The 22,957-nt window shown below is 40.2% G+C and overlaps 1 protein-coding gene across 1 annotated transcript in view; it reads right to left on the reverse strand.

The window, feature by feature from the left end:
- OCA2 (OCA2 melanosomal transmembrane protein) overlaps positions 1-22,957 on the reverse strand; it is a 369,302-nt gene that overhangs the window by 340,037 nt on the left and 6,308 nt on the right. The window contains exon 2 of the mRNA XM_008269748.5: positions 15,205-15,501. Within this exon, the coding sequence (XP_008267970.2) occupies positions 15,205-15,452 (248 nt within the window). The 5' untranslated portion in view covers positions 15,453-15,501. The remainder of the gene's footprint in view (positions 1-15,204; positions 15,502-22,957) is intronic.

A 22,957-nucleotide genomic window follows, 5' to 3' on the forward strand; every position in this document is an offset into this window, starting at 1 on the left:
TAGACAAAGAGTTCTTGAAAAAGATCGCAGAGGCACAGGCAATCAAAGCCAAAATCGACAATTGGGATTACATCAAACTGAGAAGCTTCTGTGCTGCAAAAGAAACAATCAGCAAAGTGAAGGAACAACTGATAGAATGGGAAAAAATATTGAAAACTATACAACTGGTAAAGTTTTAACAACTAGAATATACAAGAGACCAAGAAACTCAATAACAACAAAACAATCTGGTTAAGAAATGGGCAAAGGACTTAAAAAACACTTTTCAAAAGAGAAAATCCAATGGCCAACAGACACTTGAAAAAATGTTCAGGATCACTAGCCATCAGAGAAATGCAGATCAAAACCCCAATGAGATCTCACCTCACCCCAGTTAGAATGGCTTTCCATGCAGAAATCAACAAACTACAAATGCTGGCAAGGTTGTGGAGAACAAGACACCTTAATCCACTGTTGGTGGGAATGTTAACTGGTAAAGCCATCATGGAAGACAGTGTGGAGATACCTCAGTAGTTTGAATATAGACCTTCTACATATCTCAGCCATCCCACTCCTGTTCAAATAAATAAATAAATCTTTTAAAAAAAAAGCAAAAGACAGAGTAACAAATGCTGACAAGAATGTGGAGAAAGAGCAACATTTGTACACTGTTAGTGGGAATGTAAATTAGTGCAGCCACTGTGAAAACAGTATGGAAATTTCTTTAAAAGGTAGAAATAATATGACTCAGCAATCATACTTCTGGGTTTATACCCTAAAAACATGAACACATTGTATCAAAGAGATAACTGCACCACTTTGTTCATAGCAGCACTGTTCACAAAAGCCAAAAGACTGAATCAACCAAGATGTCCATAAATGGATGAATGGTCAAAGAAAATGTGAAAATGCACACAAACACACACACACACACACGGAATATTACTCAGCTATAAAAAAGAATGAAATTCTACTATGTGCATCAAAATGAATGCAACTGGAGGACACAATGTTGAGTGAAATAAGTTGGACATAGAAAGACAAATACCACATGTTAGCCCTTATATGTGAGAATTAAAATTTAAAAAGAAAAAAAATTAAAAAACAGAAACAAAGAAAGAAATACCTGTGTGTATCAATACTTCTGTAAATATAATTTTGCCAAATTTTGATTTATATCTTTGTCAAACCAATGGTTAAGTACAATATACTACTACAGTATATAATGATCTGTGATTATTAATTTACTGTATGTGAATGAAGTGAACATCTTTAAATTTGATTATTGCTTATAGCCCTTGCCTATATTCCTACTGAACTATGATCTTTTGACTTTTTTCTTGTTGAACTCCTTATTTAGTGGAGCATTCAGCCTCTGGTTATAATGTAAATTAAAATATGTTATCTCAAAAACAAGGAAGGAAGAAAGGAAGGAGGGAAGGAGCAAGGGAGAGAAGGAAAGAGGGAGAAATACTGGAAGTAAAGTTCTCTTAGAATTGCATAGTCCTTATCTGTACCCCCATGTTTACTGAAGCTCAATTCACAATAGCTAAGATATAGAATCAACCCAAATGTCCATCAACTGAAGACTGGATAAAGAAATTATGGGATATGTACACCATGGAATACTATACAGCAGTAAAAAAATGAAATCCTGTCATTTGCAACAAAATAGATGAATCTGGAAAACATCATACTTATTGAAATAAGCCATTTCCAAAAGGACAAATACCACATGTTCTCCCTGATCTGCAGTCTATAGATATAAAATTGACACTTTGATATATGATGACTTTGAACAGTCTTTGTCTCAACTATTGTGGAACAGGGTTTTTTTTTTTAATAAGATTTTTTGAATTCTTTAATTAGTATAGAGTTAATTGTATGTGCATAAAATTAATTGAAAATAGATCTTGGTGAAAAATAATAATGAAATAGGAGAGGGAGGAGGAAGAAGGGTGGGAGTGCAGGTTGGAGGGCAGGTGTTGTCAAAAATCACAATGTTCCTAAAATTGTATTTATGAAATGCATGAAGTTTGTATACCTTAAATAAAAGATTTCTTGGGGGAAAAAAGAATTGCATAGTCTTAGAATTGTATCTATGAAATAAATGGAATATATTCTTTTTGTGTTAATATCACATTAACATGAGAAATGGTGAGAACTGTGTTGTAGTAATCATCATGCATTTGCTGTGACTCTGTGAATGTAATATATTAATAAATTCCTCCAAAAAAGGAGCAGAGATTTGATCTCATCATAGCCTCAGAGATGTGGACCTGGTGGGAGGTCTGTAGGTCACTGGGGACCTGCCTTCAGAAGGTAGTTCTAATGAGAGGGTTGGTTATGTCAGCTGAGTTTGGCCTAGCTTCTCGGCTTCCTAGCTCACAATGTGATGGTTCCTGTGCACCTGCTCCACCTCCACAGAGCCGCCTCCACCAGATGCCAGAATAACATGGCCACCGGATCCCAAACATGGTGATTCCAGGATCTCCACAAGGTGGCCACCAGAGTAGAAGTTACTTCAGACAAGAAATATCAATAGATGCTAAAACTAATGGATAAAACTGTGGAAGGGATGAGACTGACATAATCACAAAGCATGAATTACAAAGCAAAAGAGTCACTTCCAAGAGGAAAAGTCTGGTTGCTGCTCCCTAAACCAAGTGGCTGAAGCGGACACCATTAGCAATGGTATAAACTGAAATCATACATGAGCTAACAGGGGGTATCGAGCAGAGAACAGCATCATTTCTCTGACATTGCTGCCAAAGACACAGAGGCTGAATCCAATCAGGAGGACATCTCAGGCAAACTGAAATTGAGGACCTTCTGTAAAATACCTGGACTCTCATCTTCAAAGAGTTTCAGATCATGAAAGTTAAGAGGAAATTGGGCAAAAAAAGTTTCAAGCTAAAGGAAAGAGAAGCAGCATCACAACGAAATGCAGCAAGTGGTTCTGACACAGATTCTTTGCTGCAAAGACAAAGCATTATTGGAAGATCTGAAAATGTGTGACTGGTTTTCTAAATGAAGGGTCTATGGTTGTTCTTCATACTATTTTGACAACTTTTCTGTAAGTTTAAAATTATTTCAAAATAAGAAAAAATTATGCCTGGAAATAAGCCTAAAATTGGTAAAATAATAAGCTAAAAATACTGATAAATCTAAATAACACATGAGATTAAATAAATGATTTGCTACATAAAAACTATGTGGGAGGATAATTTTGAAAGCCTTCTCAATGTCTTTTGCTCCCCAGCAATAAAACCTTTTGCAGATTTTTCATTGTATTGACCCAAGGAAAGGAAGGACAAATATCCTCTTAGAAGGAGGCATGTCTGGGCAGAGTTTGAGCACCCACCATGCCAGTGTGTATGTGAGCCGTTAACTCTAGTTTTCATAATTGTCCCCTAGTGCCTGGATGAATGGAAGATGATTGTGAAGCCATTGGGAGTTACTCAGTCCCCTCATATTTAAAACCACCTCTTTTTTGCATGTGTTCAATTTTATATTCAATTCAAAGTCTAAGCCCAATCAGGACAAGTTCTCCCTTCCCAAGCAACGACACACAATTTCCCCATAAACAGGAAAGGTTATGGCAGAGAAGCACATACCCACCTGCCCCTCACTGTATGGTACTGCTTCCACCAGCCACTGGGTCTACTGTGCAAGCCTCCTCCACCTCCACCCCACATGTTGGTGCCTTATCTCTGTAACAAAGCCTCCCATTTCACCTTCCTGGTGCCTGTCAAGCACTTCAAGGAGTGCTGACCCCTGAAAACAAAACAGGTGGGAGGTGGAGGTCCCCAGCATACCTGCCCCAATAGGGGACCACCCACCTGGACACCTGCTCTCCCTAGGCGGGACAGAGCTACTGGCAATGCACCCAGTCAGCCAGCCCTGCAAAGCTACCATCCTGCAGTTACATGTCTTCTTTAAATACTACCTGAAAATAGAAAAATGAGCAGTGACTTGTATGTTCTAAGCAAAACCCAATGTTGCTGTATCCTAATGGGAGTAGAAAAACACTATCACTTAATATCTCAGAATTATTATCTTTATGCGATTTTCCTTCAAAAACAAGAGGAGGTGACAGCAGGATGGCAGGATAAGGACCTACGCAATTCTCTCCTCCACAAAAGCAACAAAAACACTGACGACAATAGTCAAAACCAGTATTTCCAGAACTTCTGGAGTCAGCCGCAAACTGTATCAATCCAAGGAGCACTTATTCAAGAGAGAGGGTTAAACCTCAGGAAGAACATTTTCAAGTGCCCTGTGTCTATATCCCTTTGCCCTGGTCTGTGGCAGACTTGAAAACCAATAGCCTTGCAATGATGGGGAAAGCCAGCAGCCTCACAGCCATTAGGGGGAGCAGAAGTAGGCTGGCAGGAGCTCTTCCAAATCTCCAGTGCCAGGAAATTGTCACTGTTTGAGCTGTCTGGCAGCTCCTTAGAAAACCCTGTATTTCAGGCATGGAAAGCCAAGACACTCTGGCAAAAAGATCTCTGTGAGTGAGATCCCAGTGGAAAGAACAGGTCTTCAAAGAGGGAGGTGCCTTTCTCTGAAGGGAGGAGAGAACCTCCACTTTGACTATGACCTTGTCTAAACAAGATAAGAGTCGGAGAACTCAAGGGGCTTCCATAGCCTTGGAAACTCATGACTGGTGCATAGGGAGATTACTGATGCCATAAACAGGAGTGTCAATTTGTAAAGTCAACAACAGGAGTCACTGTGCACTTACTCCTCATGTAGGATCTCTGTCCTTAATGTGCTGTACACTGAGGCTTAATGCTATAACGAGTACTCAAACAGTATATTTCACTTTGTGTTTCTATGGGGGTGCAAACTGTTGAAATCTTTACTTAATGTATACTAAACTGATCTTCTGTTAAAAAAAAAAAAAAAAAAAAAAGAAACTATCAATTCCCAACTTGACTCTCACTGGGATTAAACATGACAATAGGTCTGATCTGATTTCATCATCATTTAAAAAAAAATCATCTATTATTTTTCACTTTATGTTTCTGTGTGGGAACAAACTGTTGAAATCCTTACTTAAGGTATACTAAGCTGATCTTCTGTATACTAAGATAATCGAAAATGAATCTTGATGTGAATGGAAGGGGAGAGGGAGTGGGAAAGGGGAGGGTGGTGGGTGGGAGGGACGGTATGGGGGGGAAAGCCATTGTAACCCATGAGACGTACTTTGGAAATTTATATTCATTAAATAAAAGATAAAAAAAAAAATAAAAGATAATCTAATAACAAAAAAAAAAAAAAAAAAAAAAAAAAAAACAGAAAACCCTGTAATGCCTGTTGTCTGCTGTTGACCTGACTCAGAGCTCCTGCAGTGAATACTTTCTCCCTGGTGGCATTTTTCACAATCTGCAGTGATTGTTTAATATCACAGATTCCTGAGGCAGCAATATCAGTTGGGACTAACTAGAAACTGACCAAAAATAATCAATAAATTGAAAGGCTGAGGAATGAGATGTCCATCAGCAACTTGGGAAAGTTCTAACATGTTCCTAGAAATCGAGCTTGTTACAGCTGTGCATGTACCCAAAAAGGGCTGAGCAGACCCTAAGCTGTCATTTCTGGGTGACCTTGAGACTCTGCACAAGCAAAAAATGGAGAATAAAACAAGATGCCTGGCTCAGTGTCAAAGCTCCTAATCTCCACAGGTACACTCAGCCCACCTGGCAAAAGCGGAGACTTACTGGTCCCAGCCATTTAAGAATACTTCTGTCCTGTCAATAAGCCAACTGAACAGAGAATTCAGTGGCCACACAAAACAAAGAATATAGACTTTGTTGACTTGCCTGAACTAATTTTGTTAACAAACAGAAACAATGACAACAAAACTCTGGGAAGGAGGAAGAATCTGATTTCTAGAGTTCCCACATTATATTATTTTACATAGCAATCTTGACAAATGCATAGGAGACATGAAAAAAGGTGCATGGGAACCACCTCTCAGGAAAGCCAGACATTGGGCTCCCTAGACACAGCCCTTAAATCAACACTTTTAGATACATTCAAAGAACAAACAAAAACCATTCCAAAGAATTAAATGGAAATATGACAATGATGTCTCACCAAACAGAGAATAGAAAGTATTTTCAAATAACAAATAACAAATTATAGAGGTTGATTACTGATGCCATAAACAAGAGTGTCGATTTGTTAAGTCAACAACAGGAGTCACTGTGCACTTACTCCTCATGTAGGATCTTTGTTCTTAGTGTGCTGTACATTGAGATTTAATGCTATAACTAGTACTCAAACAGTATTTTTCACTTTATGTTTCTGTGTGGGAGCAAACTGTTGAAATCTTTACTTAATGTATGCTAAACTGATCTTCTGTATATAAAGAGAATCGAAAATGAATCTTGATGTGAATGGAAGGGGAGAGGGAGTGGGAAAGGGGAGGGTTGCGGGTGGGAGGGACGTTATGGGGGAGAAGCCATTGTAATCCATAAGCTGTACTTTGGAAATTTATATTCATTAAATAAAAGTTTTTTTAAAAAAAAAAAGGAAAGAAAATCTGTCAACTGAGAATTCCACAGCTAGCAAAAAGGTATTTTAGAAAGAATGGAGGGAGAAAGCAGTAACAAGGAAGTCTTCAAGCTCTAATTTGCCTAAAGAAAAAAAATCAACCAGCAGCAGTTGTCTTAACCAACTGTGTAGGAGCCCTGGAAAACAGTCAAAGGTTTACAGCAATTAAGGGAAAGTCCATACAAGAAAAAATATAGTAAGAAAGTGTTGGGCTCTTTTAGTTGGCCTTACCTTACCTCTTTCCTGGAGAAGAGGCAGACTTGACCTTGAACAGGTGATATCTCAGTTCCCAGGTCCAGAAAGAGCAGAGCAGACCTTATTTTAAAGTGATTGTGTATGTGTGTCTTGAGTTGTCTGGGGGAAGCTTTGAAGAACAGATGCATGGTGAAAAGTATTCATCTCTGGTTCACATTCCTTGGAATGAAGCCAGAAAAAGAAGTTCATAAAAGCCACAAGGGGCACTACAATCTCACTGACACAAGAAGCAAGAGATGACAGATGGAGACACACAACAGACTACCTAGGGCCAGAGTAATTGAGATGAGAGTCTTTAGGAAATGAGCTATGTACACACAGTATTTTAAAAGTCACATACAAGCCCATGAAAGACACTTGTTCAAAAAGTCCTAAGACTAATTTAAACTTATACCTTAGGCTGATTCCTAGACTCCTGGGGGGAAATCTAATTAGGTGGTAAAGTAATACCCCAACACAGAGCCAGTCCTTAAAGGTTAGCAGAGGTGGCTGTTCTCTTTTGCTCCTTGTTTTTGGTGTTTTACTTATTTGCTTCAGTTCCCAACAGTCAAAGAATCTCTCAAAATTTTAGCCAAACATCAGTTAAGGGAACAGAGACTCAGTCATCACACATAGGGAATAGTATTTCCAAAAGTAGTTTGGAAAAACTATTGTAACAATTTTTTTAAGATTCACTTATTTATTTGAAAGTGAGAGTTACAGAGAGAAGAGAGAAGACACTGAGAGAGAAACATCTTCCATCTGCTGCTTCACTGCCCAGATGACTGCAATGCCCAGGACAATTAGCCAGGCCAAAAACAGGCACCAGGAGCTTTATCTGGATCTCCCACATGGATGGCAGAGGCCCAAACACTTGGGCCATCTTCTGCTGCTTCTCTAGGCCATTATCAGGGAGCTGGATCAGAAGTGGAGCAGCCAGGACCAGAACCAGAGCCCATATGGGATGCCAGGTCACAGGCAGCAACTTTACCAGCTATGTCAACAATACCGGCCCTGCATTCAACAATTTTTAAACAATGACAAAAAATAAATAAATAAATAAATAAATAAATAACAAATGCCAGCAAACTCTGAGGAAGCAGGAGAATCTGATATCCAAAGTTACCACATTATAATGGTCAAAAGCCAAATTTTAACCAAAAAATAAATAAATAAACACATATACATACACAGACACAGACACACACACAAAGCATACAAAAGAACAGAAAAGTATGGCCAATTCAAATAATCAAAGGAACAAAATAAATTTAGCAAGTGTACCATTGAGGAAGCCCAGACATCAAGTAAATTAGACAAAGACATAACAACTATTAAATAGACTCAAACAGTTATAGAGAACATGGACAAAGAACAAAGGAGATAAGGAAAATGGATTACAAACAAAACAAGAATATCAGGGGATATAACTTATGAGATGTACAATTTGGGACATGCTCAATCTGACTTGACCCAAATGGTGGAGTTAGAAATGTGCCAGGGAATTTCAATACAATCCCGTCAAGGTGGCATGTACCAATGCCATCTCACTAGTCCAAGTGATCAATTTTAGGTCACAATTGATCACACTGATAGGTCTAAGAGTCAAAGGGATCACACAAACAAGAAAGGGAGAGAACGATCCATCATAGGAAGCAGGATATACAGCAGACTCATAGAATGGCAGATGTCCTAAATAGCATTCTGGCCTCAGAATCAGCCCTTAAGGCATTTGGATATGGCTGAAGAGCCCATGAGAGTATTTTAGGCATGGAAAGCTGTCACTCCCCCTCTTCGTGGAGGAACGACACAGGACCCTGCATTGTTCTTTTATCTGCTCGGCCCTCCCTGGGTTTGCTGCTGGTTCTTCCCAGGTTGGCTACCGTCCCTTCCACCTCCGTGGAAGGGCGGTTCCCCCTGTCACTTTCCCCACTTCCGCGGGGGAGCGGCACACCGCTGGCTGGCTCTCTCGGGTGTTCCTTCAGATAGATGTTCCTGGTGCATGTTGTCTCTCTCCTCCTTTATAGTCCTCTTCCACCAATCCCAACTCTGCTACCCACATGCCGAGTACGCTGCTCTCCTGCAATCAGGAGCAGGTCCTGCTGTTTATTGGTTGAACTGGAGGCAGCTGTGTAGAAGCTGTTTCCTCCTCTCCCAGCACCATATTGTGGGAGAGCAGATGCATAAAATAAGTCTTAATTCCAGTAACTTAGTGTAGTCCGAGTTGCTCCCCACAGAAAGCCAAGACACTCTGGAAGGAAGAAGAAGAAGAAGAAGAAGAAGAAGAAGAAGAAGAAGAAGAAGAAGAAGAAGAAGGAGAAGGAGAAGGAGAAGGAGAAGGAGAAGGAGAAGGAGAAGGAGAAGGAGAAGAAGAAGGAGAAGAAGAAGAGGAAGAAGAGGAAGAAGAGGAAGAAGAGGAAGAAGAGGAGGAAGAGGAAGAAGAGGAGGAAGAGGAAGAGGAAGAAGAAGAGGAAGAAGAAGAGGAAGAAGAGGAAGAAGAAGAGGAAGAAGAAGAGGAAGAAGAAGAGGAAGAAGAAGAGGAAGAAGAAGAGGAAGAAGAAGAGGAAGAAGAGGAAGAAGAAGAGGAAGAAGAAGAGGAAGAAGAAGAGGAAGAAGAAGAAGAAGAGGAAGAAGAAGAGGAAGAAGAAGGAGAAGAGGAAGAAGAAGAGGAAGAAGAAGAGGAAGAAGAAGAAGAAGAAGAAGAAGAAGAAGAGGAAGAGGAGGAAGAGGAGGAAGAGGAGGAAGAGGAGCAAGAGGAGGAAGAGGAAGAAGAAGAGGAAGAAGAGGAGGAAGAGGAGGAGGAAGAAGAAGAGGAAGAAGAAGAGGAAGAAGAAGAGGAAGAAGAAGAAGACCTAAATGAAAGATCTCTGCAAGTGAGATCCCAGTGGAAAGAACGGGGCCATCAAAGAAGGAGGTACCTTTCTCTGAAGGGAGGAGAGAACTTCCACTTTGACTATGACCCTGTCGGAATAAGATCAAAGTCAGCAAACTCAAAAGGCTTCCATAGCCTTGGCAACTCATGACTAGAGCCTAGGGAGATTACTGACGCCATAAACAAGAGTGTCAATTTGTTAAGTCAACAACAGGAGTCACTGTGTACTTACTTCTCATGTGGGATCTGTCCTTAGTGTGTTGTCCAATGTGAAGTAATGCTAAAACTAGTACTGAAACAGTATTTTATACTTTGTGTTCCTGTGTGGGTGCAAACTGATGAAATCTTTACTTAATATATACTAAATCAATCTTCTGTATATAAAGATAATTGAAAATGAGTCTTGATGTGAATGGAATGGGAGAAGGAGAGGGAGATGGGAGGGGTGCGAGTGGGAGGGAAATTATTGGGGGGGGGAAGCCATTGTAAATCCATAAACTGTACTTTGGAAATTTATATTTACTAAATTAAAAAAATCTGTTATTCCAAAAAAATTATGAAAATGAAACAAAAAATCACAGAGTTAAAAAGTGGAAGAACAGAATGAAACAATGGTATAAGTAAAAATGGCATGGTTTATACCATTTCAAATTAAATTGTTATCACTTTGTAACCCCAAATTCTCTGTGACACCTGCTGTAGGTTAGACACTGCTAGTGTTCCATTTCTTACCATTTCTTATTGGAACTTTTTTTTTTTTAGATTTCAGGCTTTGGTACAGCTTATACAGTTAAAAATTTCCCATTTCTAGGCATTTACCTAAGGAGATTTGAACTTGTATTCACACAAAAACCTGTATGCAAATATATATAGTGGTTTTATTCATAACAGCCAAAACTTGAAAACTGAAGTATCCTTCAACAGGAGAATGGATGATATATCCAAGTGTGATATACTCATACAACTCCAATCTGCAAGTAAAAAGAACATACAACTGGCATGCTAAGTGGAGCAAAACTCAACTGTTCCATTGATGCAACATGCTTGAATAGGCAAAGAATAAGAACAGAATATAGATCAGTTTTCAGCTGATGGTGGGGAATGGCGGAGACTGAAAGAAATTGTGCAGGGTTGTTTCACATGTTCTACATCTTTGCTGTACTGACAACTGCATGATTTTAGGCATTTTTCAAAACTGATAGATCTATACATCATGTTTGCTAAAATTATGCCTGAATTAAAAGTATATAAAATAATAGCTTTCAGCAATATTCAACAACATTAACAACATTGATGGAATTGTTAACCACACATTGCTACTCAAAAGAACCACAAAATAAAATTATATATTATGATCACAGCTAGATAAAAACATATATTGCATATGGAAAAAAAGAGAAAGGAATATGAATCAACACAATTAGTAATAATTGTGAATTAGTAATAATTGTGTTAGGATCATTTTTCCCATAAATTTCCAAATTTTCAGCAATATATTTATTTTCGTGTGGTAATAACAAAATACAGAAACCAATTCATGACAGATGTAAGAGCTGTCTTATAATAATTTATCTTAATTACTTTCAATATATTCTCTCAAGTGTGCTTTCCCATCCAACCCACAATCAAATATATTATTGCTAAATGAAAAACTGAAAGGTAATTAGCTAATTTTGAAATGGAAAATATTAAAGTCAGTTAATTCCTGATTTGTGGAAACAACAGAAAATAAATTTCATTTTCCACTGATGAGAAAGAAATCTTCCTACCTACACAATATTTACTAAGGGAAAAAAATGTGATTTGAGTTTGTCAATCTGACACCCAAATGTATTTAAATATATCTATTAGTTCTTGTACATAATTTTAAGATAAGAAAGTGACATTAATTCAAACTTTTCTGAGACTTCAGATTCAAAATCATATGGTATTTAATTAGGGAAAGAGAATGAGAGAGCGAGCAGAGAACCAGGAAGACTTTGTGCCATAACAAAATACTTTAGATAACAGGAAAAGAACAGAAATGAGTCTCTTCCAGTCCCAGAGCCTGAGACCTCCAGGACCAAGGCACTAGCACCTGGTACCTGGGAAGGGCTTCTCACTGTGCCTTCACATGGCAGAAGGTACAAACACTGGGTCTTACACAGTGGAAAGCTGAAGGGCAAAAAGACGCCTCGCTAGCTCCTCCAGCCGTTTTATAAGGTTGCTGATACCATTCATGAAGGCTTCATCCTCATGGCTTAATCACTCCCTGAGGCACCATCCCATAACAATATCTCATTGGAATTTAAACTCCAGCATGAATGTGAAAATGTCACAAACTATCCAAGCACAGCTCCTATTTTCAGTTCTTTGAGGGATACATCCAGAAGTGAAATTGCAGAATCAAAAGGCATAATAGTCCTCCCCTTATCCACAGTTTCACTTTCTACAATTTCAGTTACTTTAGTCAACAATAGTCCAGAAATATTAAATGGAAAATTCCTGAAATAAAGAATTCATAAGGTTTTTTGAAAGATTTATTTTGTTTGTTTGAAAGACGAGTTACAGAGAGAAGTAGAGCCAGAGAGAAAGAGAGAGGTCTTCCATCCATTGGTTCACTCCTCAAATGACCACAATGGCCAGAGCTGAGCTGACCCGAAGCCAGGAGCCAGGAGCTTCTTCAGGTCTCCCACGCAGGTGCAGGGGCCCAAGCACTTCGCCCATCTTCTATTGCATTCCCAGGCCATGGCAGGGAGCTGGATAAGAAGTGGAGCAGCCAGGACACAAATCGGCACCCATATGGGATGCCGGCTGTGCAGGCCAGAGCTTTAACCCACTGGGCCACAGCGCTGGCCCCCATAAGTTTTTTATAAATTTTTTTTTTTATAAATTTTTTTTTTGACAGGCAGAGTGGACAGTGAGAGAAAGAGACAGAGAGAGAAAGGTCTTCCTTTGCCGTTGGTTCACCCTCCAATGGCCGCCGCTGCAGCCGGCGCACCGCGCTGATCCGAAGGCAGGAGCCAGGAATCAGGTGCTTTTCCTGGTCTCCCATGGGGTGCAGGGCCCAAGCACCTGGGCCATCCTCCACTGCACTCCCTGGCCATAGCAGAGAGCTGGCCTGGAAGAGGGGCAACCAGGACAGAATCCGGCGCCCTGACCGGGACTAGAACCCGGTGTGCCGGCGCCGCAAGGTGGAGGATTAGCCTATTGAGCCACGGCGCCGGCCCATAAGTTTTAAATAACATATATTGTTATAGTTTCTCCATTGTTAGTTATTCATCACTTCCTGTGTCTAATTTATAAATTAAATTTTATCATAGGTATATATGTGTAGTGAATACATAGGGTTCAGTACTATCTGCAGTTTCAGGTATCCAGTGGTGGGATATTGGGGATTACTGCAATTCTATTTTCAGTTTCTTAGAAGATCTATTTACTTATTTGAAAGGCAGTTACAGAGAGACAAAGATGTCTTCTATCCACTGGTTCACTCCTCAAATGGCCACAACAGCCAGGGCTGGGCCATTCAGGTCTCCCACATGGATGGCAGGGGCCCAAGTACTTGAGCTATCTTCTGCAGTTCTCCTAGGCACATCAGCAGGGAGCTGGACCGGAAGTGAAGCAGCCAGGATGCTCCTAAATGGGATGCCAACATCGCAGGCAGCAGCTTAACCCATGACACCACAATGCCAGCTCCTATTCTCAATTTTCTGAGGAACCACTATCCTGTTTTCCACAGTGGCTACACCCTTTTACATTCCCAACAACAGTTGGTTTGCAGAGGTTAGAATTCCCCCACATTCTCACCAATGCTTGTTATATTTTCTTTTGTGATTGGTAGCCCTCCTAATGAGTGTGATACTACAAGTGACTTAGTGTAAGTACTTTCCCTGAAACATTCATTGTCTATCTGAAATTCAAATTTACCTGGGTGTCCTATATTCTATCTGGTGATTCTAACAGAGCACAGATGACCTTGGGGTCAGCTAATGGCATGTTAAAGACATGAGGTGACAGAGGCTTAGACAAGCTTGTGCCCTGGGCTTCCATTTTTTGGCAACAGTTGGGTCCTCCTGGCCTGGTTGGAGTAAGGATAAGAGGCAAGTGGATTGAGCAGAGCCATACAAAGCGACTCCTGCATCAGCCAGCAATTGTCCCAGCTTCACCCAGGCATGCATAGTCTAGCCAGGACAAGTGGAACACCCAGCCTACTACCCTCGTGGAGGGCATTGAGGTTTGTGATTGAGGTCCAGGCTCCTGGTTTCACCTTGGCATCTGGGGAGTGAACCAGTGGATGGAAGGATAGAAGATTGATTTCTCTCTCTCTCTCTCCTCTCCCCACCCCCACCACCTTTCAAATAAATAAAAAATTAAAATAAATATATTTTCAAAGTTCATGGGATAATGGAATGAAAATATAAGCCATTTTTGAAAGAGAGAGAGAGAGAAAGAAAGAGAAAGAAAGAAAGAAAGAAAGAAAGAAAGAAAGAAAGAAAGAAAGAAAGAAAGAAAGAAAGAAAGAAAGAAAGGAAGGAAGGAAGGAAGGAAGGAAGGAAGGAAGGAAGGAAGGAAGAAAGAAAGAAGGAAAGGAAGGAAGGAAGGAAGGAAGGAAGGAAGGAAGGAAGAAAGAAAGAAAGAAAGAAAGAAAGAAAGAAAGAAAGAAAGAAAGAAAGAAAGAAAGAAAGAAAGAAAGAAAGAAAGAAAGAAAGAAACTATAGACATCATCATAGAGAAATCTCCAAAACATCTTGGGCAAAAAGAGCAATCCAAAGTTTCACTGTCTGCATAAAGTGATACAGTAATGTGAACTAAGCCTGAGCACATTCTTGGGTAACCCCTCCCTGGGAGATGGTAGTGTATAGGTCCCAGCAAGGGAAGGACCTATGCTACACCGGCATGCATTCTGTGATGCTTTTTTTTTTTTTTTTTTGAATGATAGAGAGACATTCAATGCTGCATGGATCAGGATTCTGATACCCTCAGCAGAAAGTATCACCTGTACAGATGAGAGTACCCAGATCTTCGGAGTAAGCAACGTGTCCCAACACAGGCATAGACAATCCTTCAGAGGATGCTTTGTCATTACAATGACGTGTATGAACTGCAAATGGTGAATTTTGTTTGTGGGCACTGACATAAAATATATCTATTGTCATTACATCAGCAAATATTTAAAGGTTTATCAAAATATTTTATATAAATCCAGATTTTTCTGACTTGAAAACCAATATTCATTTACTTGTTGTATTTATAGAAATTAAATATGTTCTAAAAATATATGCTTTCCAAGACCACACAATACTTTGAATATCTTAAATAGTATATTTAATGCCAAGTCTTCATGCCATAAACTCCTTTTTCTTCTTTACTTTTTTATATCTTTTGAAGCTAATTTCAACATATTTTTGGAGAATCATTCTTTCAAAATAGGTTAAGAAAGTGATCAAATGCTAAAAAGATTTTAGCGAAATTTTTGGAAATACTTCACACAAAAAAATGTGGGAGAACTGTGCTCACAGGAACCCAGCATTTGTGAATTCCACATTTCTAACATAAAACTACTCTAAACTCACCTCTCCTCCATGAGGAATGAGCCAAAATCCCGGTGTGTGGGAGACCAACCGTCCTGCCCAGCAGCCCGACTGGGGTAGGAGCTGGAAGGGTCCAGCCTGCTGACCCCCTGCAGAGGTCTGTGGTTGCTGTGGGCGAGTCCTGCGGGTGCCAGCCCTGTAGGGCCTGCATAAGCCGGAGCAGATTTCTGATGCAGCTCCACCTCGAGCATGCTGGAGGCCAGCTGGCCATCTTTGTTCTCTAGATGCATAGTCCACTGCCAGTCTTCTCTCGAGGGTTAGCCAGAAATCTGGAAACCTCTGTTGACAAAAAGCACACCTTCAGCATTCAGATCCATGAGCTTGATAAACCTCGTCACTTTATAAAACACCCAGTCTCGGGTATTTGATTACAGTAATGGCAAACAGCCTAATACACCTCACTGGCAGGGGCTTGCCCTGATCCACATTAGCCAAACACTCTGTGTCCGCACTCCCTTCTTTCCTGGCTGAGATGCTGTGGTCCAGCAAACACCCTCCTCTTACTTGCCCTGACTCATTCTGCCAAACTTATCTGATCTATGAGTTTTCTGTTGTTGTATAACTGCATAACAAATTACTACAAAATGTGCGGCTTAAAGACAACACTTATTTATAGTCTCAGAGGTTCCGTGGGTCTGGGTCAGGCTCAGCTGAACCATCTCAAGGACTCATTGAGCTGTGTGTTCATTGGAGACTCAATTGGGAAAGAATCTGCTTCCAAGAACCCTAGAGTAGGCAGAGCTCACTTCCTGGTTGCCAAAGGACTGAGGGTCACAGCTTCTCACTGGCCAGCAGCTAGGGGCCACCCTGAGCTCTCAGAGGCCATCTTCAGCTCCAACAGGCTTCCTGGAGCTACTTGCCATGTGGGCTTCCCCAACACATTGGCTCACTTTATGAAGCAACAAGAATTCCTGGGCAAGTGCGCTAGCAAGGCAACATGTTCTTTAATGCAAGATGACTTGGGGAGAGAAAGCCATTGCCTTTGCCACATTCTCCTGGCTGAAAGCCATTAAGGAGTCCTGCTCACACTCGAGTGGGGTGGATCACACCAAGGAGTGGAGGTCATAGGTGCTCCCTAGAGTCTGTTTACCACCCCTGGCAAAGCCCCAACCCTGCTTTCCCACTCTGTGCCAACTCCTAAGCACCTGAACACATCCACAGAAAACCCTGTGTTCTGCAGGTAGGTGAACTTGACACCATGTGCAAGATTCCCAGGTGGGCCCGCAGAGTCCAGCCCCTGCTCTCCTCCACCTCCCCTTTCGGATCCCCATTCACTCGTCCTGCTTTTTTGTCTCAGCTGCTGACATGGCCGCCTCAACTTTTCACTGATTGAATCAGCCAGCATTCAAGAAGGAGACAGAAGCTACTTTGAATACTTCATTACAGAAAGTGGCTACATGGGAAGTGGAGGTGCTGAGATGCTAACCAGAAACTAGAGATTAGCAGCAGCAGGAAACCTCCACCACCGCGTGGCTGAGGAGCAGAGAAAGATGATACGGAAATTATAGCGGGCCTTTCCAGAAGGGGCTAGAGCCCCAAAAGGGATGCCTCGTGCAGAGTGGAATGGAGAGTATGACGGGCTTTCCCTCTTGTTCCTCCTCCAATCTCCCAGCGGATTCTCCTCCTGTTTGTCTGAACCCAGCAACAAGCCCCCGACCTGGAAGCCTGAGCTGGAGTCAGACACAAAGATTCAGAGCAGAGCAGGAGTGAGGAATGTGTGGGAGAGCAAGAAGCCCCAGGACTGACATGCTGATAAAACTAGAGGGGATGTGAACACAATACCAGCATCTCAAGGACACGCCCGCTGCAGCACTGACAGCTGCATAGCAGCTCACCTGCTCTCACCTGCTCAGATTGCATCACTGCGATTCTCCTCTCCCTCCTGAATCATTCACGCCACCAGGACAACATACTGTAATACTTGCCAGCACTCAGAAACACATCTCAGCGCTTCTGCTCCCTGGAAGATAGGACAGACCCACTTTGTCCTATTCCTCCTGCAAGGGACAACTGAAAGCCTGACATTTCATATAAAACAACACAAGACTCTGAAAGGTAGAGCGAAAGCAGGTTAATTAGGGATCCAAAGGAGCACACAGCAGTGCATTCCCTGTGTTTTCCTTCTGCTTTATATAAAGCCAGACAGGGAGCTAAAGAAGCCAGCAATCTGCAAACACCAACAGGTACAGACAAAGCCCTAAGGAAGCCTGTTTTCTAGCCAAATGACCAGGAAGGGGCAGCTGCAAGACAGAAAATGTGTGGACGATAACTATTTGACTGCAGCCAAACACTGCAGACCCACATCCACCCAGGACAGTATAGGCTGACTGAGCATAATCTAAAGCTGTAATGAGGTGCTCCAGGCCTCTGCTCCCCACTGGGGTGGCATCAGAGAAGGGAACTTAAACATTCCTCTCTGCTGGGTGCTGGAGAGTCCCACCTCTTTCCTACACATCCTGCCCCTACCATGTGTCAGTAGAGACAAACACACGGGGAGCCTGGGCTTTATTTCCATCCTGCAGCAAAAGGCACCACTCCCCTTTGTGATGTGGTTATCAGAGAAGGCCAAGTGAAAGGCCAGGGCTGCACAGATGCTCAGTGGTAATGAAGCCACGCCCTCTAATGGTGACACAGGAGTCTACACGAGGTGCCCAGCCCCATCTCAGCCAAAAATTCATCTTATGTAAATGGTCTGAGTGCACCAACTAAAAGAGTATGGCAGAGTAGTTTTTAAAATTACCCAGTTACGAGGAAGCTACAAGCAATTCACTTCAGCAATAACAATACAGATAGGCTGAAAGTAAAAAGTAGAGAAAAGATATACCATCCAAGCATTAATCCAAAGAAAGTAGAAGGGGTTATATTGATATAAGGTATAGCAGAAGTCAGAGCAAAGTAGATCAGTGAAAAAGAGAGAGAGACTATATAATGAGAAAAGGGTCAATCTACCAAAAAGACATAGAAATTCTAAATGTGTATGTACCAAACAGAGCTTCAAAATACATGATGCAAAAACTAATGAAAATAAAAGGAAAAAGAGACATTTATAGTTTTATAGTTGAAAATGTAAATATTTTTCTCTCAGTAATTTATAAAACAACTAGACAAATAAGTCATACAGAATATGTTATGTAAACACAATGGAATACTATTAGAAATCAATAACAGAAAGACCCAAGGAAATTAAAAACACTTTCTAAATAATCTAGGAGTCAAAGGGGAAATCTCAGAGGACATCAAAAATCACATTGAATGGAAATGGAAATACAACACATCAAAATTTGAAGAGCACTGCTAAAGCAGTTATGTGGGGAGCATTTACAGCACTAAGTGTTCATTTTATAAAGGAGGAAAAGTCTCAAAACAATAATCTCAGCATCCATCTCAAGAATTTAGAAAAAGAAGAGCAAAATAAAAAGTAAACAGAGGTAATAAAATAAGAGTAAAAATCAATGAAATGGAAAAATTGAGAAACAAAGAACTGGTTCTTTGAAAATACCAATAAAATTGACAAACCTCTAGCAATACTGACAAAGAAAACAAAGAGAATACAACTTATGAGCATCAGAAATGATGCAAGGAATATCACTACAGACCCTGAAGATATCAAAAGGATAATAGGGATATATTACAAATAACTTTGCACTTGAGTGGCCCTTCTCCTGGTCTTGGTTGGAATCATCTTTAAACCATGTCCATCAAACAGCCCTCACAAGGGTCCAGAGTCTCCCCCTCATTTCCTCTCCTTTATGAAGTCCTCTCATTACCTGGTTAATACCACTCTTAGGAGTGGTTGCTATTGGTTGCTATTCTCACCCTGTCTTTTATACTACAGTGTCTATATAAGTGTTTACAGCAGGTGATAATGAAACGAACCAAGGCCTTCAGCAACCAGGCGGTCAACCAAATGCAGCTACAGGGATACACTCGGCTCCCCACCCGGGAGACAGTGGCTTGAGACATCACCCCATGCCAGTGAAGAGTACCTCATCGCCCCTTGTTAGCAGGAAGTAGCTCTAAAGATATATCTTCATCCTTCTACCCGTCCTGGACTTTGGGGACTAATTTAATCCCATACAACTCCTGCTTTATAAAAAACAAAAGGGGGGAATGTTAGGAAAATGGCTCAGTTTTATCTACACCCTGACACCATCCTAAGCCCTAGCCACCTCTCCCCCATCGCCGTTGCTGGAAGCCAGGTGGCCACATGGCCCAACCACCAGTGTCAAACTCCACACCCATCCTAATGGGATTTGCTGCTCCTACTTCCCTGACTGCCCTCTGGCAAAGTTTTTAAAGGACCTGTTCCTGAACACATGGCTCTCTCTCTGCTCTCTCGTTCATCTCTGGTTCTCTCTCTTTTCTCCTCGCTAGCTCCTCTCCTTTCTCTCTTCTCTCTTCTCTCTGCTCTCTCTCCTCTCTCTTGGCTCCTCTCTCCTCTCTCTCTCTTCTCTCCTCTCTATCTCTTCTCTCCTCTCTCTTATTCTCTTTTTCCTTCCTCGCCATTAAAAAAAAGGGACCAATTCCTTAAAACACAAAAACTAGTACAACTCACCCACTGTAAAATAATTTGAATACCCCTATAACTTAATTAAATTGAATTTTTTTATTTTTTAAAAATAAACCTCCAGGCCCAGATGTTTCACTGGAGAATTCTACCAAACATTTAAAGAATAATTAACATAGATTCTATTCAATCTCTTCCAGTAATCAGAAAATGAAGTCTATACTTCCCAATTAATCTTATAAATCCATTACCCTAACACCAAAATTAGACAAAAACAGTACAGGATAAAAAAGCTACAAGTCAATATCTCACATGAATGGGATGCAAAAATTGTTGACACTACAGTGACAAAAAAAATTCAGGAATATGCAGAAGGTACTTCAAAAACTTAAGAAAATTGAATTAAAAGATAAGTCTATTTTGGTGCAAAAACTTTTTGAAATCCATGCATAGTTTTTTAATAATATGTATTTTCATGAACTTTTTGAAGACTCCTCTTATGCATGTATTTCAAAAAATGTTTGGACCAAAACCAACTCATCTTTTAAATCCATTTCCCATGAATTTTTTGAAGTGGCTTTATACAGAAAGAATTATACATTAAGATCAAGCAGGGCTTTTTCCAGGGATACCAGTCTGGTTCAGTAGTTACAAATCAAGCAATGTTAAAATAGTTACCATACACCCTAGTAATTTCACTTCTAAGTGAATACCCAAGAAATACTAAGACAAATATCCATACAAAAACATATGCATATATTAATAGAAGGATTTTTGTAACACCTCAATAGTAGAAACAACTCAAATGTCCATTATTAATGGGTAAATAAAATGTTGAATACCCAATGTAATTTTATTCAACAATAAGAGCGAATGGTGCAGATACATACTACAACAAGAATGAACTTCAAAAACATACTAAGTGAAAGAAGCCAGTCACACTAGGCTATGTATTTCCTGACTCAATTTATATATGAAAGCTTTAGAACAAGCAAATCTATAGAGACAGAAAGTAGATTAGCTGTTGCCTTGGGGTTGGGTAAGGGTCAGCTTTGGAAAGAAATGAGGAATGACTGCTAAAGTGTATGGGGTTTCATTGAGTATTTCAAAATTTCTAATACTGATTGTGGTGATGATCTCATAACTCAATGACCAAAATAAAACCACTGATGTGCGCACTTTAAATGGACAAATTTTATGGCATGCTAATCTCAGCAAAGCTGCTATAAACATCAGTGTAACATATCATATTAATTAACAGCTTAAACAAGAAAAATCTCACAGTCACACAGTTCAAGCACAAAAAGCATCTGACAAAATTCAACACTCATGCTTGATTTTTTTTGGAAACTCTCAGAAAAATAGAATAGAGTGGAATTTCCTCAACTTAATAAAGAACATCTTCAAAAACCCTACAGCCAAGATCATATGTAATGCTGAGAAATTTTAAGGTTTCCTCCTAAGATCAGGAACAAGGCAAGGATGTACTCCTCTCACCACTCCTACTCAGCATAGTACAAAAAGTTCTAGTCACTGTAATAAAAAGAAATAAAGGCACATAGGTCAGAAAGGAAATAATAAAGCTGTTCCAATTTGCAGATGGTATTATTTTCTACACAAAACAATCCAAGGATTCTAAAGAGAAAAAAAAGAACGAATATGTGAGTTCAGAAAGGTCACAGGGTATAAGATAAATATTTAAAATTTTATGTTTCTATATACGAGCAATGAACACATCAACATAAAAGTTTTAAATACAATTCAGCTTACAGTTTCCCCAAAATAATTAAATATTTGGGTGAACATCTAATAAAACATGTACATGACACATATACTGAAAGCTAACAACATTGATGAAAGACATCAAAGAATATCTGAATAAATAGAGAGAAACATTGTACTCACAGATTAGAATATTCAGTAAAGATATCAATTCTTCTAACTACAATGTAAATTAAAGATATGTTATTTTGGGGCTGGCGCTGTGGCACAGCGGGTTAACACCCTGGCCTGAAATGCCGACATCCCATATGGGCACTGGTTCAAGGCCCAGCTGCTCCACTTCCAACCCACCTCTCTGCTGTGGCCTGGAAAGGCAGTGGAGGATGGCCCAAGTCCTTGGGCCACTGCACCCGCGTCTCTCTCTCTCTCTCTCTCTCTCTCTGCCTCTCCTCTTTCTGTGTAACTCTGATTTTAAAATAAATAAATAACTCTTTAAAATAAAAGATGTGATCTCAAAAAATAAATACGTAAAAGATATCAGTTCTTCCCAACTTGAAATATAGACATAATGCAGTTGCTCTCAATATTCCAGCAAGATTTTTACAGATACAAACAAGACTATTCTAAAATGTACATGGAAAAGCAAAAGACCTAGAATAATCAAAACAATTTGAGAAAAGAATAAAATGGGATGAACCAGTCCACCAACGGCAAGACTTACTCCGGCAGTGGGTGAGGTCTCTCACTTGTGTGAGAGTGACCATAAACCAAGCGAGCCACTCACTAGGACAGTCCTGACAAAAGGGAGAATTAGGATTGGGTGTGGCGGTCAGGTGACACACACTAAGAAAGTGAAACCAAAATGTATGAAAACACAAGAAATGTATCCCACAAGCATTCAGGGCACCAACAAGAGACTGACAAGAAGTCCCAAAGCATCAGGGAACTCAACCAACAAGGGGAAAATGCCTGTGGGACTGCACCTTTATTAAGAAACATGTTATCCCTTAGGCTTTCCCGAGGGGGTGTGGATTCGCTAGTTTAAAGAGAACTGGGTTTGGGGATGAAGAACAGCAGACTCTATGTCACAAACAACCACACATGGAGAAATTTTAACTAGGTCCCAGGTGACAGAATACAAGCAGATTTTACACAACTTACGATGGGCCTAAAAATGAATACTGGTATAGAAACTATATTAAATAAATTTATGATGGTATAGATCAATGAAACAGAATAAAAGGCTCACAAACAGCACCCCCCCCCATATGCCCAGTAGATTTTGACAAAAGTACAAAAGCAATGAAGACAAGAAAGATAATCTGTTCAACAGATGACACTGGAGGAACCAGACATTCATAGCCAAAGAATAAAAAACAAAACCACCATCTTATACAACAGATCAAAATGGATCACAGACCTAGACATAAAACTATAAAACCTTAAAAAAGTAAACATAGGAAAAAAATTTCAGGACCCAGGTTTTACAGAGTCTTAAACTTACAC

Source organism: Oryctolagus cuniculus, chromosome 12 (genome assembly GCF_051225735.1).
Source record: "Oryctolagus cuniculus isolate XC-2025 breed Fujian yellow rabbit chromosome 12, ASM5122573v1, whole genome shotgun sequence".
NCBI lineage: Eukaryota > Metazoa > Chordata > Mammalia > Lagomorpha > Leporidae > Oryctolagus > Oryctolagus cuniculus.